The sequence below is a fragment of the Sebastes fasciatus genome, chromosome 3 (genome assembly GCF_043250625.1).
Source record: "Sebastes fasciatus isolate fSebFas1 chromosome 3, fSebFas1.pri, whole genome shotgun sequence".
NCBI classification, from domain to species: Eukaryota; Metazoa; Chordata; class Actinopteri; order Perciformes; family Sebastidae; genus Sebastes; species Sebastes fasciatus.
The window spans coordinates 3,729,864-3,757,670 of record NC_133797.1 but is presented as its reverse complement, the minus strand read 5'-3'; the positions used below and the strand labels follow the sequence as shown (position 1 = coordinate 3,757,670).

The following is a 27,807-nucleotide window of genomic DNA, read 5'->3' as shown; positions in this document are numbered from 1 at the left end:
AGCCCAACAGGCAACAACAGCTGTCAGTGTGTCAGTGTGCTGACTTGACTATGACTTGCCCCAAACTGCATGTGATTATCATAAAGTGGGCCTGTCTGTAAAGGGGAGACTCGTGGGTACCCATAGAACCCATTTACATTCACTGATCTGGAGGTCAGAGGTCAAGGGACCCCTTTGAAAATGGCCATGTCAGTTTTTCATTGCCCCAAATGTAGCGTCAGTTTGGAGCTTTAGTTAACCTCCTTCACGACAAGCTAGTATGACATGGTTGCTTTAGCTTATAAACTGAGCCCGAGGCAACCAAAAAATTGCAAGTTGCTTTAATCTGTTAAAGAAATTAGTGGCCTTAAAATTAATTTGCGTTAAAGCTGAAGTAGGCAAGATTGGAGCAAATATGATTTAAAAAAAGTTATTTTTATAAAACGGTCGCTATATCCTGACAGTACATGAAACAGGTAATCTGAACCTCTGTGTCCTCCGGTGCTCCTAACGGCATCTGCAAGATTTCACAGACCGGAGGAAAACAACCAGTCAGAGCTGATCTGAGATCTGCTGTCTATGAGAGCCGGCAGTCAATCAATCGCGAACTCCGACCAAACGGTCAAACTAGGCAGCGCTGATCAAATATGAATCAATATTCTGTTACTGTAATGCCTATTTCGCTCCTCAAATGTTTTCAGAATCATCTTGTAGTGCACGGTTTAGCTGTAAAATGAGAAAGTTTGTGACACGGCAGCCATTGTGAAATCTCCGGGAAATCTCTTGAAGGAACGCGAAGTTCCAGTCACATGACCGGAGCACAGCCAATAGGAACGCTCTCTCTCTGAAATGACCTGCGATTGGTCAAAGTCTTCCGGCTAGATTTTCTAAAGTCTGAAAACAGAGCCATGAGGAGGTGCAGAAGTCTAGTTTTCTCTCAGAACACTTGAATTACAATATACTGAAAGGTTATTATGGAATTTTTGCCCAATGATGCCAAAAACATTCTGCCTACTGCTACGTGTTATTATCGCGTTAACTTTGACCGCCCTATAAATAATACAAGATAATGAATACAATCATTTTAGTTATTTCCCACTTCTTAAGTGGGCTGTTCATTCTCAATTCATTTCAGTTTTAGTTTTTTAGCTCTACTATATCGCCACCGAAAAAAGGAGACAGCACGAGTTTCCGTCAACTCTTGTGACACTGAACCACAGAAACCGAACAGACTTTCCAGGAGATGGCGCTATGCCGCAATTGTTTCACAATGAATCCCTTTTGTTTTTCACATGCAGGTCTAGTCTTGTAGAATTAAATAATAGAAACATAATTTAAATATTGTAGCAGATCAAATGCCATTTATCCACCAAGCTATTCAGCTCATTCCATCAGTGCACCCTTAGACTATTGTGCTCTAGCTTTAGGCGAAACCAACATTCCTAACTTCTCTACCTGTCACTTCTTCAGGGCCACAAACGCGCCCGCTCAGATGTCAGCGTCGCCAGCTCAGAGGATGAGAAGATTCCCCTCTCTCCCTCCATCTTGGAATCAGTCCCTGAGAAGGCTGAGCCAATTGTGTCTGTGCCCGTACCCGCTGAGCTCCCTGTGGCCAACCACGTGGTGGACACTAGTTTAGTTGAGGAGCCCGCTGCCCCTGCAGCTGGGGAGCATACGGAGGAGACTTCAGATGCTCTGGTTGAGGATAGAGAGATAGAACAGAAACCGGTGGAGGAAAAGCCTCCAGAAGCAGGAGAAGATGTCGCCTCCCCTGAACCGGAGACTGAACCAGAGGCACCTGCTAAGGAAACGCAGCAGTTGGAGACCGCAGTCCAGGATGAAAAGGAAGTGGACACAGCCGAGGTTCCAGTCAATCCACAGGCCAGCACAGAGACTTCGGAGGTCATCGAGGCTCCTCGGGAGGAAAAGACGGCTGCTGTTGTGGAGGAATCAAACGCACCAGCAGAGGAGGAGGAGGACCGGTACAAAAATCTCAAGGTGACACTGACGCTACCAGAGCAAGATAAAGTTGTCCCAAAAGAGGAGAATGGAGAAAAACCCACGGAAAAGGAGAAGACAAATGCAGAAGATGAGAAGACGGTTCCAGACAAAGCTAAGGATGACAAAGAGAGAGATTCAGACTCGGGGAGCGGCTCAGCCGCAGATAACAGCAGTGTAGACCTCAATCTGTCTATCTCAAGCTTTCTCTCCAAAACAAAAGAGCCTGGATCTGTTTCCATACAGGTAAGGCCACACACTGAAATATCAGAAACTGTGTTACAGGCTTGCATAGCTACAGATACATCTATAAACTCTCTCTTTCTTGTTTTCCCAGGACAACAAGCGTCAGAAGAAGACGTTGAAAAAGACTCGCAAATTCATGGTGGATGGAGTGGAAGTTAGCGTGACTACATCAAAGATCATCACTGACAATGATACCAAGAACGAGGAGATGAGATTCCTGAGGTATTCACCTGCCTTCATTTGCATTACACACCGGGCATCAATTTTATGCAAATGTCATATAAATACGTTTCCCAGGAACCTGAGTGTACAACCTGACTGCCTGTGTGGAGTTAATCCCTCTAAATGCTGAATATTTTTGACTTCATTTTCTCAGTGCTTTACGTCGCAGTTTCAGAACTCAATTAGAGGTCATACGTGTTCACCACTGTGACCTGCTTAATGCTAAAAAAGAAACTGAGTTAACATCTTTTATCTCTGCCACCACCTTCCTGTCTCTCTCTCCTCTCCTCCTCTTCCTCTTCCTCCTCTCCAGGCGCCAGGAGCTGAGGGAGCTGCGTCTCCTGCAGAAGGAGGAGCAGAGGGCCCAGCAGCAGCTTAGCAACAAGCTGCAGCAGCAAAAAGAACAGATCTACCGGCGCTTTGAACAGGAGACCACGGTGAGTCACTCAACTCGGAAATATTGAGGCCGAGACCGCCGTCTTTGTTTTAAAAGTCTGTGGTTTATGGGCTCAAATGCATCCAACCGGACGGCCTTGCGAGCCCAGTCTGCCGCAGCGACACTTTGGTTGAAACAACCGATTCATATTCACTGTAGTCTTTTGTAAATTGTGCCCATGTTTTTCTTTCTTTGCCTTGTTGGTGTTCGTCTCAGTTTTTTCTTCAGCCCTGTCACAGCCATGCTTTACATCGTTTTCTACTCATGACTCATGATTTCTGGTCATGGCAGGAAAATGTGGCTCAGTCAGAAAGTCAGCTGTTACAATGGCTTCTGAAAATATTTCAAGTTAAAAGGGACCTACTATGCTTTTGTGCTTTTTCCCCTTTCCTTTAGAGTGTTATACAGTTTTTTGTGCATGTAAAAGGTCTGCATAGTTACAAAGCCCAAAGTCCACGCCAAAGGGAGATGCTCTCCCCCACAGAAACACTTCCTGCCTGAAACGGAGCTCAAACAGAGCGTTTCAGACCAAAGGTGAAAAGAGGTGCTGCAGCACAGCCGGTATGAGAAAAGTAAAGCGTTTTTTGAACATTAAAGCATGTAAACATGTTCACGGGGCGGCTGTGGCTCAGTAGGTAGAGCAGGTCGTCCAACGATTAACTATATGTTTTAACCGGATGAAAGATTTTATCAGAGAAACAAGCTGAGCAACCACTAGTGGCAGCTTGGCTCGGAACCCCTCCACGAAGTCCTGTGTCAGCAGAAACGGCATCCGAGAAATACTGATTTTTAACCTGAAACTGCTTTATTCAGTGTTTTTGCCGGTTTTAATCATCGGGTCTGTTGTTTTTTGGAGAGGACGAGACCTCTTATCTGCAGATAATTCGTCTCCCTGAATGATGAACACTGAACTGGGAGAAGCTGACTTCAATGACAGCAATGGTGTTGAAGACAACAACTCAATTCAATTCAATTCAATACTTTTTATTGCCATGTCAACCCACAGTTGATTGGAATTTGTTTCGGTGCAGTGCTCATTAAAAACAGACAAAAGCACACACATATAAAAAAAACATAGTGTACATAGGAGACAACCACATACATTTATACAATCATTCAAACCAATAAAATCCTAAAATGCTAAAATACTGTGAAGAGCCTTGTGCTATTGCAACTTCCCCTAAAGTGTCTAGAGCAAAGCACGTGCGTGTTGGCTGGAGCTTAATTTCCTCCTGCAAAGAGCCTATGCATTAGAGTTTAGGTGCCTAATAGCATCAGGGTACGTTCTGTTCCTGAGGCGGGATGTCCTACATCTCAGACTCTGAAATCTCCTTCCAGGAGGAAGGAGATGGAAAAGAGAACTAGCAGGGTGGGAGGGGTCAGCAATCACCATCTGCGCCCTGTGGCTGATCCGTTTGGCATAGATGGAGGCCACAGATGGGATGTCACATCCTATGATTTTAGAGGCAGTTCAACTCCCAAGTTCCCAAGCTACTTCACAACATCACCAAACTCCATCTTTTGTTATTGTCTTGTTTGAGAGACCCCTAGTGACAGAAAATGACATGTTGTGGGTTTAAACTGTTGCACACCTGCTTAAATGTTGTCAGGACCCACCCAGGGATGACGGATTTTTGTAGGCCAGCCCGGAAGGTAGCATCGCCCTGGTTCCTTCGACAAAAAGCCAATGGGATTTTTTCACTGGGTTTTTGGAATATTGCAGGAAATCAGCTCTGTGGTAAACACACGTTTATGTTACTTACACGTTTTGTTCAGCAAATAATCTCCACAAATGAACACCACTTTATGATTTTTGAAGCGTGAACGCAATCGCCAGAAGTAAAAAGCTAACGTTAGGCTATAAACAAACTACACCATGGTCAGATGACTTCTCGTCACCACCACCGAGCTAATGGCCGACTAGATGTTGGCGTAATTGTTAGCAGCCTCCTTTTTTTTTTAAAGGAACCGTGTGTAACATTTCGGGGAATCTATTAGAAGAAATGGAATATAATATTCAGAACTATGTTTTCATTAGTGTATAATCACCTGAAACTAAGAATCGTTAGAATGAGTCCTTCATATCTACATAGGGAGCGGGTCCTCTTCACAGAGTCCGCCATGTTGCGCCGCCATGTTGCTCTGCCATGTTTCTACAGTAGCCCAGAACAAACAAACCAAACTCTGGCTCTAGAGAAGAGAGCCTTTCGCGTTTTTACGTTACCTGAAGGCCACCGTAGTTCTCCGACACGCTTGTGAAACTGCGGTAACATGAGCCGCAGAGTGCAAAACCGTGGTACCGCCAGCCGGCGTCTGACCTCCGTTGCTCCTAAAGTAGTGTAATTATTGTAAGGATGACCTCTGAGCGAGGCGAACGGCGTCACCACGGTTTTGCACTCAGCGGCTCACGTTACCTCCGTCTTGGAAAGGGAGGAGTGAGCGGAGGGGTACTCAGTTGGTTGAAATCTGCAACCACACCACTAGATGCCGCCAAATCCTACACACTGCACCTTTAAGACATTTAAAACCTTCAAAATTCACGAGTGGGATATTTACTGACGCAGTTTATGTTGTAGAACAAAACGTTAAAATCTCTTAAGCTTGTGTTAACCTATAGGCAGTATGTAAGAAGTGGACGTAGTCACTGTGACATCACACATTGGTTTGTGGACTGCCGTTTTTAAGTCTTGAGTCTGGCATTTTGGCCGTCGCCATATTGTTTTTTTGCAACCAGAAGTGACACGAGAGGCTGGAGCTAAGTACAACGGAACGCTGAAAAATACATTTTTAGGCGATCATAAAGGTTAGAATTCATTTTTATGAAGTGTAAACACACTGTGAAAATTTTAAGACGAAAACCCAGACAACACCCAGACCCGACAACACCGTGGTAGTGACCTGTCAATCACAAGGTAGCCCCGCCCCTAGAAAAACGATTCATTCTTTGACGTTGTTTATTTTAGCATCTACCAACCGTCTTTCACATCGACGGTTTCTTCAAAGCGAAGATTTTACACACTGAAGAACAGAATTTGCTTTTTCTTTCACACCAATTCATTTCACTAATACGACGTGACCCTTTTTGTGTCCCACAGAGTAAGAAGCGTCAGTACGACCAGGAGGTGGAGAACCTGGAGCGGCAGCAGAAGCAGACCATCGAGAGGCTGGAGCAGGAGCACACCAACCGGCTCAGGGACGAGGCCAAACGAATCAAAGCCGAGCAGGACAAAGAACTCTCCAAGTACCAGAACATGCTGAAAAACCGCAAGAAAGAGGTTAGCTTGTGGACCACAAATGTCCTTTCACTTCCCGTTGCCAACATGTAGTCCCTTAGGAGGGTGGGATAGCTTGTACAGTTTCTATTTATAGTAAGCTGTTTTGATACTTCCACACACACACAAGCCTCTCTGATCTGTCTTATAAGTGCAGAACCACGTTTAGCTGCACGGGGGCTAAATCAGTCTGTGCTGCCACTTCTCATTTACTTTGTCACGTAGTGCTAATCCATCCACAACTTTTCTCATTTTATTTCCATCTATTGCTCATGGCTGCCCCGACAGGGCAAACAGGAAGTGGGACTTTCTCCAAAGCACGTGACAAACGCTATCATGAAACGTATTAAAGAGGATATTATCCAAGCCCCGCCCGAGGAGGTAATAATGAGGGCTCGAAATCGCTTTGCTGTGACTGTTGAACTTTGACACGCACCACCTGTTCCTCTCAGCTCTTTCTTTCTGTCTTCTGTCGGAACAGACTTCAAACTGTGTGACGGATAGCATGCACAGAGTTATTTATTGTGCTGTTTGATGCAGTTTTCATGACTTTTCTTCGCTTTTTCCAAACCTTCCACTTACCTGAGTGTGCCGTGCCCGCCCACAGGTTCAGAGCGTTTGTGTGTGTGTGCAGTGTTTAGTGCAATGTTTAGGAGCGTAATGTACTGTGATCCACAGTGAGTGGCCCGTGTTATGATTCAGTCCTTTCAGTTGTCCTCGTGCACCTTGTGCTGCGCTCCCATACAGGATGTAAGTGAAACCTTCGTGTGTGTTTTGATGCCTCCTCAGATTTGGAATCTGGCCTCTTTCTTGTGTCTCCCAAAGCATGACTCATTACTCTTGAGACTACTACTACTTTTTCTATACATCAGTCAGTAAATGCCAAAACCAAGCCTAAAGTGGTGCTATGCTATCAACAAATTTGGTCACACAAAGATTTACTGCTGAAAATAAAAAGCTGTAAATTGTAGCTGTTTTTGTAGACAAGTATTGTTCTGTAATGCAGTGATTCTCAAAGTGGGGTCCGGGGACCCCCAGGGGTCCGTGGCACACTGTCAGGGGGTCAGCGAAATAATAAGCTATACATTATAAAATTGCGCTGTATTGTTAAAAAGTGCATATCTACAGATGGGGACCATTTTCAGTCAGACCTACATTTACCAGACGTCCCTGTTTCAAGCGGACATGTCCCGAGTCCCGACAAATATCTGTAAAACACTCAAATGTCCCGGTTTTCAACAGTCACTAACAAATTGTTCCGGTTTTCACCACAATTAAAATAATAATATCATACTTACATAGATGTTTATCATGTTCCACTCATTAACTAATTTGTGCGCATGAGATAAGAGAGCCAGCACAGAGCACCGCTGCAGTCTCTATAGAGAGTGATGTTGCACGTGGTCAAACCAACATTACGCACAGACGCAACAGATATCCACTGGTTACATTTAGTGTAGTTTTGATCCACAGAACCCTCCGTGCTTATGTGCACATGAAATGTGTCGTTTTGATAAATTATTCTACACAGTTCCTTCTGCGCATCAACAGGCATTTCGCTCCGCTTATAACTCCCTCAGGACCGGCCGTTCCGTCTTTCACCCGGTGTCTCCATCCTTTCAAACTCTCTACAGGACTCCCAAACTGTCAGTGCGTCATGAGATGGATAGCCCTGTGATTAAAGGGGGAGAAAGTAGTGAATGTGATGAGTCATGATTGTCACTCATAGCCTCTAATGCACCCCATAATGCCTTCTTTCTGATCCCACTCCGTGCTCAAATGCACCACAGGTGCGCCATGTTAGCCATCCTGATGAAAACGACTATGGTGCATGCATATTAGCGCATGCCTGTGCGCGCGTGCATCAACGTGCGGTACACCCAAGTGTCCCGGTTTGATATGGTCACCCTAGTCAGTCCACATCGGCAAGTGATGCTAAGACCAAACTAGCCAAATTGAGAAAATATGACGACAGTTATATCGAGCGACAGCGACGGAAGACCAAAATGTGTCTTCAGGTGCAAACGAAGCCATGAAGCCGGCCAAGCTAAAGCGACATCTGATTACAAAGCATCCAGAATATCAGGGCAAAACAAAGTGGTGTTAACATGATTCATTTTGAAATGTGTTTCTGTTTATCACTACCAAACAGGTCTGAAGTATTTAGGTTGAAACGTTTTAGAATACAAATAGTTCCAACGGCATCTAAGAGTACAAATGGTAGAAAGCATAATGATTAATCAGTGTTTCAGTTACGAGGGGGGTCCTTGGATAATGTTCTCCCCTTTAAGGAGTCCCTGGCCCCAAAAAGTTTGAGAACCCCTGCTGTAATGGATCAGAACTGTACTAGGATGTGGCTAAAGTTGTATAGGTTGTTCCTTTTGTTTTACCTTTTCCATGTGAACATGCCAAGTTTAGAACCTGAAGGGTTAATTGTAGACTGTGTTAATAGAAACCTTGAAAGTGCTCTCTGTATTATCACTGAGTACTATATTAGCGTGTAAAATGTCAGGTAATTCCTCTGTGTTAGGTGAGCCAAGTAGGCCGGATTAATGTGACAAGCAGGTGAAACGGTCTTTATTGCCTGTTGTAACCGTCTGGTTCATCAGCTCAAGCTGGGCTTAGCCTGAGGTGAACTTGGCAGAAAGCTCGTAGGCCAGCAAACACTCCCACACACTCAGCTGGCCTCAGAAAAAAAACATCTGGCCTCATGTATTGATGATAAAGCATTTTGTTTCTGTCTGTCAGAGGTTTGTGTGTAGAAGTGCCTAACTAATTAGGCCTACAGGAACCTGTAGGATTTATCATTGATTATTGTGGATGGAGGTTTTTTCTCAGATAACTTTGTGTATCGTAGATCCGGGAGCCTGGACCTGTTTTCCTCATGTCATTTGTACTCTTGTCATCCTTCATCCAGGAACAGGAGTTTCTTCAGAAGCAGCAGCAGGATCTGGACAGCGATCTGAAGAAGATAATCCAGCAACACAAACACGAGCTCGCCACCATCGAGAGAGACTGCCTCAACCACAAGCAGCAGCTTCTCCGAGGTAAAAATAACCGGCCAGATTTACCGTCAGTCAGTCAGTCAGTCAGTCAGGTGATGCTGTGTTCACGCCACGTGAGATGAAAGGTCGGGGACGGGAAATATTCCCATGGTTACAACTTGCGAGCGTCCGCACCATCTGATAACTCAAGACACTCATCTGATGGACTGCAGTGAGACGCTGTATGATTTAGTTCACATTTTTTAAACTGGTAAAACAGTAACGTTCATATGATACGCATGCGCCATAAACCATGAAGGCTCGATAAATGACGGTCATTTATTGCCTTCTCCCACCGTCCGTGTTGGAAAGGCTTAGCCTCAAGTGTTCCTTTGAGTGGATAGTTAACTCATGTCTTATTCAAAGACACTTACAGCCGTGCTAATCAATATTTGTATACCTTTCTCTTTTTTATTGGTGCAAAAGGACATTACATAAACACCGACAGAGGTAGAGACATAGACAGAAGAAAAGGTTTACAAGCAACATATACCATGATGTGTGCATTCGATCAGAGGAAGAAATAGACATAACAATAATAATAATATGCAAGCCAGTTGTTGTTGCTAAAAGTAGTTGGCGTGTGTGTATTCATAACTGAGGAAGGGAAGTACAGACAGAAGAGAGAAGGAAAGGGGGGGGGAACGCCAAATAAGGGTTCTAACTACGGCTGTCAAAGTGAATGCGTTAACCCAGATTCTTTTTAACGGCACTAATTTCTTTAACGCATTAACGCAACTTGCGCTTTTTAGGTTGTAGTGGGCTCTAGCACTTTTGAAGTTAGAGTGTAGATACTCACATCATGTGAAACTAAAAAAACCTAATGAATCCATCGGTGTCCTCCATGTCACACTAGCTTGTCGTGATGGAGGCTAAATAACACTCCAAACCAAATTTTCAAAGGGGTCCCTTGACCTCTGACCTCCAGATATGTGAATGTAAATGGGTTCTATGGGTACCCACGAGTCTCCCCTTTACAGACATGCCCACTTTATGATAATCACATGCAGTTTGGGGCAAGTCATAGTGAAGTCAGCACACTGACACACTGACAGCTGTTGTTGCCTGTTGGGCTGCAGTTTGCCATGTTATGATTTGAGCATATATTTTATGCTAAATGCAGTACCTGTGAGGGTTTCTGGACAATATCTGTCATTGTTTTGTGTTGTTGATTGATTTCCAATAATAAATATATACATACATTTGCATAAGGCAAACATATTTGCCCACTTCCATGTTGATAAGAGTATTAAATACTTGACAAATTTCCCTTTTAAGGTACATTTTGAACCGCTAAAAAATGTGCAATTAATCGTGATTAACTATTTTAGTAACTTCTCCAAGTCCGTCTCCAGCTCTCCTGCCAGCTCCGTTCTCTTTATACATCCATGGTCAGCTCCATTGGGGCCGTTTGAATGCATTTCACATAGATGTCAGTATATGGGTGCTCTACAGTTGTAGCGTCGGCTGATTTGACCTCGGAGATGAGAGGGACAGCCGACTCGACCGCACGTTACCGCGATACGATAACGTTTCCTGTCTATGACAGAGAGATTTTAAAATTGCAATAAAAAAAATCATGATCCATCGGTGAATCAGTGAGTATTTTTAAAGCACAAATGTCAAACATTCCCTTTTATGTGAGTTTCAGGCTGTTCGTTGGACAAAACAAGCATCATTAAGAATTATATGAAAAAAATAAGATGAATCGATGATGAAAATGCAGCCCTACAAACATCTCACCACTTCCTGCCACCGTGCTGTAAACCCCTCATTTCTTACTCCAGGCGGGTTAACACTATCCTCTTTGAGTGGTAGCAGAAGGAAGGGTTCATTTTCGTAGTCTCGTTCAGCATCGAACATAACGATCTCATTACAGTGAGTCAGATTAGCCCGAAATACAATCCGCACCAACCAACACCGTGAACAGCAGCCTGTTAGCAGTTAGCACTGCCTGGGACTTAATCCCATGCTTAATATGCCGGGAGCTGCACAAACAACACTTCTCAGAAATGCTCACTGAACCGAGTCACGGGAGAGTGTCGCTGTCCTTTAGGGGCTTGTAAAAGGGCTTTCACTGGGAACAGAGATCGTGAGATAGTTCAAAGATTAAAAGCTGAAACCTCATTAGTTGAGTTGATGTTGAGTTGCCTCGAGCATTCATGCGCTTGCGGTAACTTCAGCCCGCAGCTGTTGTTGCATGTCTTCTGCTCCGATGACTACAGACCATCTAGTAATAGAGAATGGTCTTAAAATGAGGCCCACTGCTGAGGAGATATTGCCCTCCAATAAGCCTGTGAATGGTCCTTCTGTGCAATGATTTTTGCTTTGTCTTTTGTTCACTTGTGTGTCCGCGAGCAGCTCGGGAGGCTGCCATGTGGGAGCTGGAAGAACGCCATCTGCAGGAGAAACACCAGCTGTTCAAACAGCAGCTCAAAGACCAGTACTTCATGCAGAGACATCAGCTGCTGAAGAGACACGAGAAGGTACAGGCCGGGTTAAGGACGTAACCTTATATCATAACTCTTTTATATGGTCTGATCTTCTTTAGTCTTTATTCCTCCAACCTCAGAATTACTGTTTTGTTTCTGTCAAAATGTCATCAGTAAAAAGTAAAAGGTTTGAAAAATGTTTCTCTGGAAGCTCGCTCCACGTTGTGTGTGTGTGTGCCGTGTGCCCTGTACAGGAGATGGAGCAGATGCAGCGCTACAACCAGCGTCTGATCGAGGAGATGAAGAACAAGCAGACCCAAGAGAAGGCCAGGCTGCCGAAGATTCAGCGCAGCGAGGCCAAGACCCGCATGGCCATGTTCAAGAAGAGCCTTCGTATCACTGGAGCTGCCATTACCCCCGAGCAGGAGAGGGAAAAGGTCAAACAGGTGAAGAGCGATTACGGAATGTAACATGCTAGATAATGAAATGAAATGAACCCTTTAAAAAAAAAAAGAAAACACGGTGAGCCCGGATTCCTTAACAGAATACCAACCTGTAAAGAAGCTAATCGTGTCTCTCTCTTGTCCAGTTTTCAGCCCAGGAAGAGAAGAGACAAAAGAACGAGAGGCTCCATCAGCTTCAGAAACACGAAAACCAGATGAGAGACCTGCAGTTGCAGTGTGACGCCAACATCCGAGAGCTCCAGCAGTTGCAGGTAGAGATTTACATTATTTTTACTTTACTTTAATTCAAATTTCATACATTTAAAGGGACTCTGTAAGAATCAGAAATAGCTTGTTAACAGTGACACCTGTGGCTGTTAAGTCAACAACAGTCAGCGTCCTGATGCTCGCACTACCAACATACACAACACTGAACTTGATTATCAGACATCATGTTGATTAACGTTAGCAACATTAGCAGCTAAAAGCACAATATCACTCTATATATCACATGCTGGGCAGTAACGTTAGCTGACCAGACGAAGGTCTCTCCATGAATCGAAGGCCCGGCCGATGTTCATCCTAGTGTTAACTTTTCCTGCTTCAGCCTCCCGTCTGGTCAGAAGGAACAGGGGAGACACCGTAGTTTTGGTCTCCTGGACCGGAGTCGCCAACTTTACTCGCTCCAGAGTTTAATCCCCGTCACTCCACTCAGCAGCAGGAAACAAGACACATTTCTGCACAAACTGCAACTTCCACTGAACATTCCCTAGATATTCTCAGAGCTAAACTAACTCTCTTCTGCTCCGCTGCTCGCTCGTTATCTCACACACTCGCCGCCGCTCTCTCTCTTTTGCTTCACCACTCACTTCCAACGTGCACACGCACTCCCACAACACTAGTTTTCCTCCGACGTCGGTCACATTCCTGTCAAGCAAGATGGGCTTCACTAGATATAACTCTGTTCTTTTTGTGCTTCCGTTGAGTTTGTGTTGGAGTCTGAGTTGTGGTGGGGGGGTGGTCGTTTGTTTGCGTTAGGGGACTCCATTTCTAACCGAACGCTAGCTATGGTTGCACCGTTAGCCTTGTAGCATAGCTGAAAATAAAGGCACTCTCGAGCGCGCATGACGTCACATCCGTTGGATTCTTCCGACAAAAACGGGCTGCATTCTTCACATCAAAAGCGGTCTACAGGCTGATAGAGGAAACCCAGAAAGTCGCGGAATGTCTTGTTTTAAGGTTAGGTTACAACCTGTTCACACATTCCCAATAAAAAAATGGTTTATATGTAAAAGGTTACATACAGTCCCTTTTAAATGTTATTTATTATTCACTATTTACATCCAGTCTTCTTTTACTTCAGCATCCCAGCAAAAAAAGACAGCCTTAGACAGAGTAACAGAGTTTTTTTACACTACCTCCCTGTGCGTGTTTCAGAACGAGAAGTGCCACCTGCTCATCGAACACGAGACCCAGAAGCTGAAGGAACTGGACGAGGAGCACAGCCTGGAGCTGAAGGAGTGGAGGGAGAAACTACGACCCAGGAAGAAGGTAGAGTACCTGTCACACCTGGATGATAACGTCAGCCTGCAGCGTGCTCGTACAAAACACTATTCATCCACTTTTCAAGTGTCCCCGTTAGGGTTAGAAAAGTAAGGGTGGGCGGTATACCGGTGTCACGTTCGGCCACGACATGGATTTTGCAATATCGTCATTACTGTGATAAGCGTTGGTTTAGCACACACACGAGGGGGAAACAACACCCGATAAACTACGTCACACCCACACAGGTTGTCTATAGTTCCGTACAGGCTACCGCCGTTCCGTTTCGTCACGGAACCTTTTGCTTTTCATGTCGGCGTCTATCTTTAACAGGTCAGAGCAGCCACACAGCTGGGTGAGCAGCACGGACGCAGCCAACTGCTGCGGCACGAACGTGTGTGGTCGGGCGACACACAGCGAATCTCTAAATGAATGAATCTCTAAATAATAAACACCGTCTAAATTCCATTCAAAAAGGTTTTGCTAAATGATCATATGAAAGCAACATGTCTGCGTGTGCGTCCTGCAGGCCCTGGAGGAGGAGTTTGCCAGGAAGCTGCAGGAACAGGAAGTGTTCTTCAGGATGAGCGGGGAGTCGGAGTGCCTTAACCCCTCCTCACAGAGCCGCATCTCCAAGTTCTACCCGATCCCCAGCGTCCACTCCACTGGTTTCTAGTTGAAAACATACAACGTACATATGCACAAACATCCACACAGTCTACATGCACACAGTGCCCATGGACACGATGAGCACACACACACCCACACCGACAGTAAAGACCGAGCCTGTGCTGCCTTGCCCTCATCCTCTGAAAAGGGTGTAAGAAGCATTTCTGTTTCTGGACTTTTGTTCTCAGTCTGCTGCTCTGCTCCGCTCTGCTCTGCTCTGCAGCACCTTGTATTTTGCTCATTTTGTCATATTTTCACACTATTACAGTCATTTCGAAAGGAGAATTAAGAAGGACAATTTCCGATTCAGTGTTTCGGTCCTCACCTCAAAACCACTAAAGAGACATAGCTCTCTACCCAACCTTCTTTTTGTGATTGAATTGTTTTTATAAAGAATCCAGTGCCTGTAGAATTTCAACTGTTTGGCTTTTAAATCCAAGCAATTTATGATCATTATTTTCTGCTCCATTTAAATCTCATTTAGACATTTGTACGGAAGTCCAGAGAGGCAAAAATGTAGGTGATCTAGCGCGTGACAGGAGACTTTGGCCAATCACAGGTCCTTTCAGAGAGAGAGAGAGGGAGAGCGTTCCTATTGGCTGTGCTCCGACTGGTGGGCGGTGCTTGATATTTCCTCAACTGATCTCAACATGGCAGCCGGGTCACAAACTTCCTAATTTTACAGCTAAACCGTGCACTACAAGATAATTCTGAAAACATTTGAGGAGAGAAATAGGCGTTACAGTAACAGAATATTGATTCATATTTGATCAGCGCTGCCTAGTTTGACCAGAGTTCACGAGTGATTGACAGCCGGCTCTCATAGACGGCAGTTGGACAGCAGACATCAGATCAGCTCTTACTGCTTGTTTTCCTCCGGTCTGTGAAATCTTGCAGATGTCATTAGGAGCACCGGAGGACACAGAGGAACATGATTGTGTTCAGATTACGTGTCTCATGCACTACTGTCAGGATATAGTGACCGTTTTATAAAAATAACTTTATTTTAAATCATATTTGCTCCGTTTCTACCCGCTGCAGCTTTAATTGTTTTCTTTCCTGTGTTTATGACTTAAGAAAAAAAAAAAAGGTTTTACCAGGATAATCTTTCTCCATAAGTTCCATAAACATTTTTTATTCATCTGTGAAACCGGTCGGGGGGGAAAGTTTTGCCTGGATCATTTTCAAGTTTTCACCTGCCAAAATAAACCTGGCGAAACTTTTTTTTCCACCTGTTTCACAGCACAGATGGGAAAAAAAGTGAACTGAAGAAAACCACTTTCCACCTGTTCTACAATCATAAACACAGGAGAGACAACTATTTAGATCAGACTTAGAAAAATAGATCACCAGAATGTTTTTGTTCTCACTTGCCTCTCAGGGCTTCCGTACATTTGCGCTAAAATAAAGATAGAATTTTTTATACTACTTAAACATACTGTTGATGATTTCATTTGGTTAAATATTAAATAGCAACATATCATTTATAGTTAATCATGAAATCGAATGTATTTCTGCTGAAGGAGACGGAGCACATTTTTAATATCACTCCGGTTGAAGGAATGCTGATACAGTATATTTTTATTAAATCACATCTCTGTGTTAGAACTTTATAATAATGTCTGATTTCAAAGCAGCTTTAGGAACTTTATCCAGCAGAAATGATTCATTCTTTCAGGGTGTTTCTTCAGAATGCCTTCCTGTCTCGAGCACAAGACTTGAGTTGAGTTGCACACAGTAGAGATGGTGTTTACATACAGAGACAGAGGATCGCTGTTAACCGGACACTAAGGAAGTCACTAAAACTGTCCAACAAGCATTTATGTACCTGTTTGCTGGTCTGGTTTTTATTTTTTAGGTAACACCACTTTATCATTGTCAAGCAAAAAATGATGTATCTATAGGAGCAGTATTCAGAGATGAATAAAGATGTTTCATTGATGTCGATTCTGGAACAATTGTAAGAGTGTCGTGAAACTCACAAAGCAAATTCAACCTACAAACAGTTTTCAGTTCAGCTAAACAAAAATCGCCTGATCTGCAGTTACAGGTGAGGACGTGTCCTTTTGTATTCGCTTTGGTTTTCTTCATATGCCTCCTCAGAAGGTATTAGAAGGTATTTTGCTACCAGGTGTATCATGGAGAGGCCTGCATGGCTTTTCTTTCTTCTTTTTATATAGAAAAACTGTTTTCATTGTTGTGCTAGCTAATAGCCTTAAAGTGGCAGTCCTTAAGATTTCAGTCCTGGTTGATTTAGAATTTCTATTTGAATGAAAACGATGGAATTGTGCTCAGAGTTTAGCAAATTGACAGATGAGCTTAGAAATAGAACAGAAAAATTATATTTCTAAATACCTGAGATTCAAGTTGCTTTCATCAGTGGGCCATAGGCTCGATCACCATTATGTTAGCTCATTTGGCGATAGATACTGAATTAACAAGCGTTTATTTAAATGAAAATCTTAGAGATTGCCACTTTAAAGGACCAATATGTGATATATTTACTGTAATAAATCATAAAATGACCATGATATGTCATCAGAGATTAAGGAAACATGCTAAATTGAAATTCTGGCTTCTCTGACAACAATGCTACAGGCAGTGTGTTCTCCCACATATGAAACAAATTGGGACTCAAACACAGCCTTCTGCAGCCGTGGAAGCAAGCTAACGGACTGGATCAACAGAGATAACGTTAACGTTAGATTCTAGCCTCGTCACGTCTCTCTGTGGTCCTCGTGCAGCTGGTTTTTCAAGGCAGCAAGTATTTGAGACACACAGCCGGTGAAGTGATTCTGACTACTGCTGCTGGCCAGACGCTAACGCAGTCGTGTCTAGAAGGTATCCCTCAAATTGGGAAAATTTGCGCTGACTGCTATCAGTCAGCTGTCAGTGCTACATATTGCTCCTTTAAAACTTCCAAACAGCTGTATGGATATACTGTCTACCTGATATGACCGCCTTTAAAGGTTTTGGTCAGACAGGTTTGATGCCAGGTTTGATGCCAGCTCATCAACTTAATGTTCTATAACTGTATGAATCAAATTAACAATTTCAGAATGATTGCATCTGTATTGAAGGAAACAAACAGAACATTTTTGTATTCAGGCTTATGTATTATGAATATCTAATATTTGATGCAGTTGTAAAAACAAAACAAAAAAAAATGGACCTGACTGGTTTAGGCCATCTCGACGTTCATTTTATCATCTCATTTTCTTTAAGATTGGTTATTGAGAGTTATAGTTAGTCAAAGGTATCTAATAACTCAACTGTTATGTCCAAAAATGAAATTCAATGTTGTGCTGTGCACCTTTTTACAAAAATTCTCAGTAGCTATTTCTATGAAAATGTAGCAGCCACACTGCAGCATCCGTACTGTAGTTTATTCACTCATTGGAGGTTTGCAGACACAAAAATATAATTACAAAAGCAATCAGTCAGTTCTTGTTCGGTTGGTCGGTTAGATTCTACAAAAAGAGTAAATTTATGAAATTCTCAATGTTGACTGAAAACAATATCAAAATCATTATGCATTTTTTTTAAATAAATGTATAGTTTTTAGAATACCTGTGTAATGTAGATTTTCATTTTGCTGTAAATAAACATTTTCCTCTGTACTACAGTTGTGTTTCGTCTTTCCATCTAGTAATACACTTGTAATTATCTGACAGTGATGAAAAGCTAAAAGCTTCTATAAGACAATTGAATATATAAAAAAAGAATCTGAGTTACAAAACATGATCTAATGAGAAAATGCCAACGAATATGAAAAAGAAAGAGAAACAACTCTTTGTTTAGTCCCACAGAATAAAAGATATCAAACAAGCTGATTCAGTTACACATAAACCCAGATTTCACAAAGACGACTCAGCACAGTAGATATTCAGGAATATAAAAATACAATCGCTAATCTTTTATAAAAACAGATACACACCACACAAACTCTACGTAAAACACTTAAAGTTCCATATAAGTATGTAAGTTGACTCTTAAACACCGACGTCCCTCCTTCTTTTAGCCATCAGTGAATTCTCCTGAAAAACAACACAACGCATTAAAGTGTTAATTATTGTAACCTGCTGTGATCGCTGGCTTCTTGCTTCACTGTTAGCTTTGCTGCTAGCTTTGTTCTTCAAACACAGTTGATTTATTCAAGTTTATTCATCTTGAATAAAGTCATCTTGAGTAACAGTAGGCTGTTATTTTGAAACAAGCTGTCAGGATTTTTGTTCATTTGTGATGTCGCAATTATACAATATTTAGACCATCACAGAGTTTTAAATGTAAACATTCTAAATGTGTCCCAGTTTATTCCTGGTGGCATATAAATGGACCCAAGCTATTGCCTAGCAACGCAATTCTGTTGCAATTCCGTCGAAATGTGCTAAAATGGAGCGTTTCAGACAGTATGAGGAAAATAAAGGGATTTTTGAACATCACAGCATGTTAACATGTTCTAGTTGAAACACAAAATACAAGTATGAACCTAAAAATGAGCACAATATTGGACCTTTAACCTTTCGTAACCATGGTTTCGTATCTTTCGGAAGCGGCGATCTAAACCTATGGAGATAAATAAAACGGTCTGAAAAATGAACCATTTTCTAGACTAGACAAGTGTATATTTGGTCCTAAATGTCCAATACAATGTATTTGCTTGTTGGCAACTGTATGACAATATTAAAGGGACTGTTTGTAACTTTTTAAGCGTATAAATATAGCGGGTCGCCACACATGCGCGCTCGCATATGCGCGTTTGCGTGTGGCCGCTGCCTCTCCTCCTCTGCCTGCCTGCCTTCACTCAGAGAGCGCGCGCTTTCTCAGCTCGCTCTACCTCTAGACGTGAACGCGCGCTCACTCCACACTGCAGAAGAGTTAGTTTAGCTCTGAGAATATCTAGTGAATGTACAGTGGACGTTTGTGCAGAAATAAATGCTGCAGTTCCTCCAGACCAACAGAGGTTTCCCGTGTCTTGTGAAGTGACGGAGCTCCTCAGTTAGTAACGTTACCGTCTCGTTACCGACCGGGTGCCGGTGTCTCCCTGCTCTCTCCAGCTGCGGGCGGAGAGAGCAGGGAGACACGCTGCAGAGCCCCACTGCAACAGCCTGCGCTGAGGCAGTAAAAGCCAACACTAGGATCAGATCTAAATCATGTTCATGGAGAGACCTTTGTCTGGTCAGCTAACATTACTGCCAAGCAGCTGAAATATAGAGTGATATTGTGGATTTAGCTGACGTGTGTCGCCTCACTGTGTTGAGCGATGCTCGTTCAGGTATATTTAGAGCGAGCAAGCGCAAGCTCGACGCTGACTTTCGTTGATTTCACGGCCACAGGTGTCGCTGTTAAGAAGCATTTCTGAAAGTTACAAATAGTCCCTTTAAATGTTTATCTTAGTTTGAGCAGTTTATGAATACATCTTTGTACCAGTAGTCGCACGGAACTACCTTTATACGGCGCGTCTTCCATGACGAACACGAGTCAGTAAGGGCAGCTGGTTAAGTCAGGTTTATTAGCCACTTCTACTCCCCGCAAATTGGTTTGGGATAGCACTTAATATGTTGGACCCTCCGTGTGAATGCAAACGGAGTAGAAGTGGGTAAGGAGAAGGATAGGGCCTGGATCGAAACTGGTACCAAAAAAAAGTACCATGTCACGATTAAATCTGAAGCATTGTAACCACTATTAAAACAACTATTAAAGGTACAATCCACTAGATTTCTCATTTCAAACTCCAACAGGATTTTTTAGATCTACCTCTCTCTCCTTTTGGCCCCGGGAATCCCATGTCCCCTTTCTGTCCTGGTCTCCCAGGCGGTCCTACAATGGCTCCATGTGCTGTGGAGGACGAATTCAGTTGTTATCAGAAATTCTCACATCTTTTAGCTATTTCATCCGTCTTCTTTTTAATAGTAACAATTTGTCAGCAAATCCTTCTTTACTTTTGATATATTCCACTAAATCGGTGACATTTGCGTGGGAACCAAACAATTGGCTGTTTCCAGGGGGACCTGCGGGGCCGGGCGGTCCTGGAGGTCCTTGGAAGACACGACTGTTGTATTCCCTCACGATGTCGTGCAGCACGCCGCGGGCTGCAAATGACAGAAAGCTCGGTGATGCGAGGAAAAGCTTTTGTGCCTCTGGTTTCATTCAACCCCAAGACAATCATTTAAAGGAGACATGTCATACTCAATTCCAGGTCCATTCCTGTAGGTAGCCACTCCAGATAACCAGATGCACGTGCACAAGCACTGAAAAAAGATTTTTTTTATGATATGTCCCCTTTAAATTGTCCGACTGTAAGAAAGTTATTCTGTATCATAAGCAAAGCCCTTTGCTGTTAGGCATTAGAGAGATGTTTTGAGTGTAAAGAGGCAAAGACTTTGGAGACAACCGGCGGAGGACAACATAAAGATTTTGCCCTTCTTAATGGTTGCACATGTTTTTAGTCATGTCCTGTAGGCTACAGTTTACTCCAAACAATATCAGCAAGGGTTTATAATTAAACTCCAGTGACTGTGATTCTTCTTTGGGATGAATTTTAATTTCTTACATCTGATGTATCATGAGGCTCTTCAACTTAATGGCAGCCCCTTCAATTATAAAAAGCACATAAAGCTCATATCGACTTACATTTGATGTATTCCACCACATCCCCGACATTTTCACGGGAACTAACCCACTGGCTGTGTCCAGGCATTCCTGGAAGTCCAGGAGCTCCAGGAGGTCCTTGAACAAGACGTTCAGAGTCTCTCACAACGTCACGGAGCAGACCGCGGGCTGCATGTGGGGGACACCAAAGTTCAGTGGAGTGCAGACAGGTCAATAGTAATGTAATATAATAATCATAGCAGGGTTCAGAGAGTCAGCTGTGATGAGGTTTTATAAAAAAAAACTTCCTCTAGATCACCTACATTTGATGTAATCAGTTACTTTAACAGCCATACTGGCGTAGTCTCCAGTATCCAGGTTCAAGTCTCTGGCGCCGGGTACACCTGGCTCTCCTGTGTGACCTGGGGGTCCAGGAGGGCCTGGTGCACCAGGAAGTCCGAACATAGCTCCGCTCACAGCGTCACCTGGAGACAATACAGCATAACATGAATGCAGAAGGAACAATGACTTAGTTATACTTGTAGGCAAGTTAGTATGACATGGTTAGTACCAATGGATTCCTTAAGTTTTCAAGTTTCATTTGATACCAGTATCTTCACTCTAGCTTTAAAACTAAGCCGCTACAACCTAGAAATCGCAAGTTGCATTAAAACAAATTTTTTTTTGGGTTTCACTAGCGTGTCGGAGAACTACGGTGGCCTTCAGAGAACGTAAAAACGTGAAAGTCTCTCTCAAGAGCCAGAGTTTGGTTTGTCCGTTCTGGGCTACTGTAGAAACATGGCGGAGCAACATGGAGGACTCCGTGAAGAGGACCCGTTCCAAGGGCTCATTCTAAGCTAACAAAAACTATTCTTAGTTTCAGGTGTTTATACACTAATGACAACATAGTTATGAATATTATATTCCATTTCTGCTGATAGATCCCCTGAAATGTTACAACCTGTTCCTTCTACTCATGAACTTGACCATGTCTAGGACTTGGAATTAGCTCAAGCTCAGTCACGAGTCATTCACTTCAGCTTTAAAGCTACATTTTGTAACTTTCTACCATTTTAAACAGGTGAAGTCTTTTTGTAAACTCACTCTTGATGTATTCTTGTTGTTCTGCTTTGAGCGCCTCTCTGCGGGATCGATCCGCATAGGAAACCGGTCCGTGGATTTGAGCCGGGGGGCCCTCGGGTCCAGGGGGACCAGGGGGGCCTGGTGGGCCTCTGAAGGCAACACCTTTGTTACAATGGAACAGATGTGGAGACAGACTAAATGTATTTGATGTAAAAGTAAGTATATAAAATGATATTTTCTCAGATGAATGCTTCATGAACTGATGAAGCTAACGTTTTCAGTCGGACTCACTTTGCAGGTAGTCACGAATGTCTGAACTGATGTAGTTCCCAGATCCGGGTGGGCTAGGTGGACCTGCTGGTCCAGGTGGACCTACTAGCCCAGACGGACCTTGTGGACCAGGGATACCCGGGGGACCAGGAGGCCCCTGAAGACCCGCTTCATACCCAGCTAGTTGGACAATGAAAATGAACAGCTGTTAGCTTAAGAATGCTGCTGGACCTGATCACTTAGACACGTGAACATAAACACAATGAGCTCAAAAACCTGATTATACCGTCTGTGTTCTTATTGTGTTTCTTACTTGATAACAAGTTTCCAGGAGGTCCAGGGGGTCCATGGGGTCCAGGGGGTCCAGGGACACCGACCACCCCCCTCTCTGGTGACAGACACGACCCCCAGTCAATCACAGACATGTTCTCTCAACAGATCACCTTTTAAATGTATAACCTGTAGGTCCATCTGTAACACTCACCATTCATGAGGGTGAGGGCACGTTCAGCCACCTCCTGGGGGTCCAATCTGTAGCTACCGGGGCCTGGAGCTCCTGGAGATCCCGGTGGACCGGGAATACCAGCAACGTATCTCCTCACGTCCTCTCCTGGACACAAATAAAGAGCTGGGTGTCAAACCAACGAACCTCATGGGTGCCATTCAAATATTGAGTTTCTGCCGCCTGTAAGAAATTTGGGGATTTTAACCACCCTCAAATGAGACTTACGTTGTAATAGGTTGATGATGTCATTGACAGAGATGGAGCCAGGTGGACCAGGAGGACCAGGAGGGCCAGGAGTCCTGTCATATGGTCCTCTACCTGGACCCGAATACGTAAAAGTTATGAAGGGGTTTTCACTACTGCTACAAAAACTGTAGGTTTCCACAAACAGACATCCTGTGTAATGATACACGCAACATTATTATGTAGTTGGTCATACTCTGGATGTAGGTGATAACTCGGTGGGCCACATCATCCACCAACCCGTCTCCTGTGGGCCCCGGGGCCCCTGGAGGGCCAGGAGGTCCAGGAGGTCCAGGCAGGGACTGCCTGATGCCAGCACCTACGTGTTAACACAATGTGGTCTCATACAGATAACGTGACTCAGCTCTTTGCTTTGTTTGATCGTAGTGTTACTGTACATAAATCACAGTAAATAAATGCATAGCTTACTCTGAAGGTACTCCGCAATGTACTGGCCCACATCAGTTGAACCAGATCCAATTCCATCTCTTCCAGGTGCACCAGGTGGTCCAGATGGGCCTGGGGGGCCAGGACTGAATGAGCCACCTGGTACGACAACACAAATTCTCAAATAAAATGTCATTTGGAAGACAAGACTCAAATAGCAATTAATAGAAATAACTACATTATTAATATTGCTAATTTATTAGCATTGCCATTTGACCAAGTAGCAACAACCTTGGCTGAGTGGTGAAGCCAATGCAGAAGTACTTTAACCTGCACTTCCTCCATGAAAACTTGGTAAAAAAAAAAAAAGTCCACCATCCCTTTTTTTAAATGTAAACTTAATGCAATTCTTCTGACAGAAGAAATTTTTTTACTGCAGTAGAATCAGAGATATCCTATTTTAATTCCAGGCATTCCTCTCCCTTGTCAAAACCTGCCGCCTGCAGTGTGTTATGCTAGCAGCGACTAATGTACTAATGCATATCATGCAAATTTTCAGGTTTATACTTGTATTTGGGGTTTCTGCTAGAACATGTTTACATGCTTTAATGTTCAAAAAACACATTATTTTTCTCCTACTGTCTGTCTGAATATACCTGTATTCACCCTCTGTCTGAAGCTCTCTGTTTTAGCACCTGTCACCTCCCAAAAAAAAACAGTCTGCTCTGATTGGCTTGTGAAAAAATATGGCACACCTTTGCAAAGGTAGTTCTCCAGCTGTGGGCGGTATATTGTAATGAGTTTGCTTATGACATAGGAAGGGGAGCCAATCTGAATGGCTTGTTGAATCACATGTTTTCTGTTCTAAGCAGCCCACAACAAACTGACCGGGTCGTCTTATTTCACAGTTTGTGGTTTGGTAGCCGCTCCAGATACCCAAATGTATGTACACAAGCAGTGAAAACGTGAGTTTTTCATGATATGTCCCCTTTAAAACAGAGATGAGGAGCAGGCCACAGAGGTTGTGGTCTTCATCACCAAGACCTAAAAGTTGACGTTGATGCGTAAAATTGGTTCCCCTTCAAGATTTAATCTCCATCAGGAAATGTTTGTATATATTAACCCCTTGGTCAAATGACTTCCTGAAATGTGAAAGGGTGTAGGTGATAGCGTAGGTTAATATTGTTGAGTGTCTCCAGCTGTCACTGTTTCTATTTCTTGTCTTATGAAAACTCTATGCCATATCATAGGAGCGTATGCTCTTAGTTTCTTAAGTTGTGAATTATGAATGAGTCTTCTTGATATTTGCATAACTGATGGGTGTTTATGGGATGCATTGTGGTCAAGTACTTTGCTAAACTATGTCTCTGTTTTTTATTATGTTTTACTATGTCTGAAATTATTGATAGATAAATACAAATTGTGTATTTTATATTACTGTAATTATTAACCCTGGAGAGTTTTTAGTCAATTCTCCTTCACATCCCCTTGTAAATTATATACTGTATCTTTTTTTTTTTTTTTAATGTGTGTAAACAAACAAACAAACAAACACTGTGAGCTACCCCTAGTGGTCAAAATTTTCTTGGAGCATGTTTGCATAATTGTGTCTTATTTGTCAACCATAGATGCTGCCGATTGCTTGCAACCAGTGGGCAACCTCCGGGTCTGAAAAGTAAAGCCGATGCGTTAGTGCCTTAAACCTGCATTATTTCTAATAGCCAGCAGGGGGCGACTCCTCTGGTTGCAAAAAGACGTCTGATTGTATAGAAGTCTATGAGAAAATGAGCCTACTTTGATTTATTACCTCAGTAAACATTGTAAACAAGAGTTTATGGTCTTAATCGCTAGTTTGAAGTGAAGTAAATGATGGTCCCATTTAGAGTCAGATAGACCATAAAGCAGGGGATGCTTTAGGGCGGGGCTACCTTGTGATTGACGGGTCACTACCACGGCATTGTCTGGTCTGGGAGTTGTCCGTGTTTTCGTCTTACAACTTTAACCCTTTCACGGTGTTTTTTTCAGTTCATCAAAGTTAATTATAACCTTTTGGTCACCTAAAAATATTTTGTTCAGTTGTACTTAGCTCCAACCTCTCGTGTCACTTCTGGTTACAAAAAAACAAGATAGCGACGGCCAAAAAACAGAATGGCAACGGCCAAACTCAAGGCTTCAAAACGGCAGTCCACAAACCAACAGGTGACATCACGGTGACTACATCCACTTCTTAGATATGGCCTATGCTTGCAACCCTGCAGACCTTCTACAGGTAAAAGCATGGCATTGGTGAAGATTATTAGCAATACAAGATTTGATATGATATTTAGGATGGTCTTACCATTGGAGAGCCCAGGGATTCCTGGGGCACCAGGGACTCCTGCATCACCTGCAAGGAACACGTAACAGTATGAGAGACTAACTCCAGTGTTTGCTGACTTCTTGATAAAAGAAGAAACGGGGAAAGACAGAACAGACAGAAATCATTCACTATGGTGCAGTCCTGTATAAGAACACAAATAAAAGAGTTTACCTTTAGGTCCTCGTGGCCCATCTTGCCCCTCAAGCCCCTCTTGGCCTGGTGGACCCTGAGGCCCCCTAGGTCCAGGCTGACCAGGGAAACCTGACATGAAAACCAAAACACTGATTTAGCAAAGAGTTTGGAGGTTCATTATTGACTGATTGAAATACCTCCACAACTCTAATCTCGGAACCCAACAGCTATCGGTCTGACGACGATTTAGCCTCTGGGTGAAACGGACAATTTTTCTGGGGTTCTGGTATAGCCCAGCGGATCCTCTTCTGTACACCAGTTATTGTTTACAGACCGACTTGAGATGCAGGTATGGAGTTAGAGTTGAGAGACGATGTCTACGACAGGATTGTTTCACAAGTAGCCACTTTACAAGCTTTTAAGCTAATAAAAAGCTAAATCATTTTCAGACAATAGCCTACAATCCGAGATTGTATTTTCGGCCAATGCGTTCTGCCTCTTTTGCTCTCCACACGGACTGTCTACCTGCATTCAACCAAGGCCCGCTCATACGTGACTGGTCAATACTACTTGTAATACAAACCGAAACCGGAACGATACCAAAATCTTGTCCAGTTGCCTACAAATTCTACATTCATATGCCAAATCTGTGTGATTATCTCCATAACAACTAAACAAGATGTGGCTGAAAGCTCTGGAAAATGTCCAGTAAGTGAACCTTGTGTTACGAATTTTCAACTACTTAGCAAACTGTTACTTTGGTCTTGTTTTGTTTTTTTCAACAAGCCTATGACAGATAAATCAAGAAATGTTCGAAGCTTGGTTAAGTAACAATGTCCCCCAAGGTTATGGAGTATCACCTGCTGTGTATTTCCCCTAAAATTTAAACTCATTTTCTACATGCCAGTGCCCACAAATAGTGATTCTTACATGAAACAAGACCCCCATAGCATCCATCAAAAATCCATCTTATCTAAAAGTTATTCACATACCAAGAACTGGTTCCCCTGGACTCCCTGGAAGACCTGTTTGACCTGGTTCACCTGAGACAATCATCATTACATTAAGATATGTTTGTAAGTCTGTAGTTTCTAAACACTATGATGTATGCAAGGGTTTTTCAGTTTTCTCACCTTGGTACCCCTGTGGTCCTTGGTCACCTAAGGATAATGAACAATAAGATGAAAGAACATTTCTATGAACCAGAAGTTCTAAACGATTTTAAAGAAGTATCCTAATTCTTATCTTAACTTGAGGCCTGCTACATTCACTAATTAGTTTTGTACATTTTTGTATGCATGAATCCATTATACATACAGTTCTATGAACTATTTTGCAGGAGACCTCTGTTTTCAGAAGCATCTGATTTGTCAAACCAACCTGTTGAACCCTGCAGGCCTGGGGGTCCTGGTTGTCCTGGTGGTCCAGCGAAAAAGGTTTCTAAGACAAACCAGGGAAGAACACATCAAACGTGTCAAGCAAAGACAGTAGAGGCTGAATATGACACGTGTCCAGTTGTCTCAAGACCTACAATACATCTAAAATGACATTTCTTTCACCAACCTGAGGTAGGCACAAAGCTGCCAGGTTCTCCTCTCTCTCCTCGAGGTCCAGGTAAACCCACTCCTGTGAGGACAGCAGAAACAAATCCAACTTTTTATTCTGACACTGCTTAAATCATCCTGCACGCTGATTATCTACGCGTCTATTTGTTTGTCTGTGTAATGCAAGATACTTTACCTGGCTCTCCTGCAGGACCTCTGCGTCCTGGAGGACCCTGTGTAGTCTCACCTAAACAAGAGTTACAGCAGCATTTGAATAATCATTAGTTTGATCTAAGCACCTACTGGAATTGTTTGGTAAATGGTAAATGGACTTGGACTTATATAGCGCTTTTCTAGTCTTCCGACCACTCAAAGCGCTTTACACTACATGTCAGTATTCACCCATTCAC

At 43.1% G+C, this 27,807-nt stretch overlaps 2 protein-coding genes across 2 annotated transcripts in view; one reads left to right on the top strand and one right to left on the bottom strand.

The window, feature by feature from the left end:
* LOC141765112 (STE20-like serine/threonine-protein kinase) overlaps positions 1 to 17,903 on the top strand; it is a 36,242-nt gene extending 18,339 nt beyond the window's left edge. Inside the window, exons 9-18 of the mRNA XM_074631041.1 lie at positions 1,450 to 2,223; positions 2,315 to 2,445; positions 2,759 to 2,882; positions 5,977 to 6,156; positions 9,071 to 9,200; positions 11,559 to 11,683; positions 11,884 to 12,075; positions 12,219 to 12,344; positions 13,510 to 13,623; positions 14,144 to 17,903. Of these exons, the coding sequence (XP_074487142.1) occupies positions 1,450 to 2,223; positions 2,315 to 2,445; positions 2,759 to 2,882; positions 5,977 to 6,156; positions 9,071 to 9,200; positions 11,559 to 11,683; positions 11,884 to 12,075; positions 12,219 to 12,344; positions 13,510 to 13,623; positions 14,144 to 14,290 (2,043 nt within the window). The 3' untranslated portion in view covers positions 14,291 to 17,903. The remainder of the gene's footprint in view (positions 1 to 1,449; positions 2,224 to 2,314; positions 2,446 to 2,758; positions 2,883 to 5,976; positions 6,157 to 9,070; positions 9,201 to 11,558; positions 11,684 to 11,883; positions 12,076 to 12,218; positions 12,345 to 13,509; positions 13,624 to 14,143) is intronic.
* LOC141765102 (uncharacterized) overlaps positions 17,655 to 27,807 on the bottom strand; it is a 29,117-nt gene continuing 18,964 nt past the window's right edge. Inside the window, exons 32-50 of the mRNA XM_074631007.1 lie at positions 27,594 to 27,644; positions 27,417 to 27,479; positions 27,234 to 27,293; positions 26,987 to 27,013; positions 26,846 to 26,896; positions 25,893 to 25,982; positions 25,701 to 25,748; positions 23,405 to 23,521; positions 23,172 to 23,294; positions 22,958 to 23,050; positions 22,712 to 22,837; positions 22,541 to 22,615; positions 22,249 to 22,407; positions 21,979 to 22,119; positions 21,198 to 21,359; positions 20,917 to 21,063; positions 20,226 to 20,375; positions 20,041 to 20,121; positions 17,655 to 18,320 (exon numbers count right to left, since the gene is read on the bottom strand). Of these exons, the coding sequence (XP_074487108.1) occupies positions 18,301 to 18,320; positions 20,041 to 20,121; positions 20,226 to 20,375; positions 20,917 to 21,063; positions 21,198 to 21,359; positions 21,979 to 22,119; positions 22,249 to 22,407; positions 22,541 to 22,615; positions 22,712 to 22,837; positions 22,958 to 23,050; positions 23,172 to 23,294; positions 23,405 to 23,521; positions 25,701 to 25,748; positions 25,893 to 25,982; positions 26,846 to 26,896; positions 26,987 to 27,013; positions 27,234 to 27,293; positions 27,417 to 27,479; positions 27,594 to 27,644 (1,784 nt within the window). The 3' untranslated portion in view covers positions 17,655 to 18,300. The remainder of the gene's footprint in view (positions 18,321 to 20,040; positions 20,122 to 20,225; positions 20,376 to 20,916; positions 21,064 to 21,197; positions 21,360 to 21,978; positions 22,120 to 22,248; positions 22,408 to 22,540; positions 22,616 to 22,711; positions 22,838 to 22,957; positions 23,051 to 23,171; positions 23,295 to 23,404; positions 23,522 to 25,700; positions 25,749 to 25,892; positions 25,983 to 26,845; positions 26,897 to 26,986; positions 27,014 to 27,233; positions 27,294 to 27,416; positions 27,480 to 27,593; positions 27,645 to 27,807) is intronic.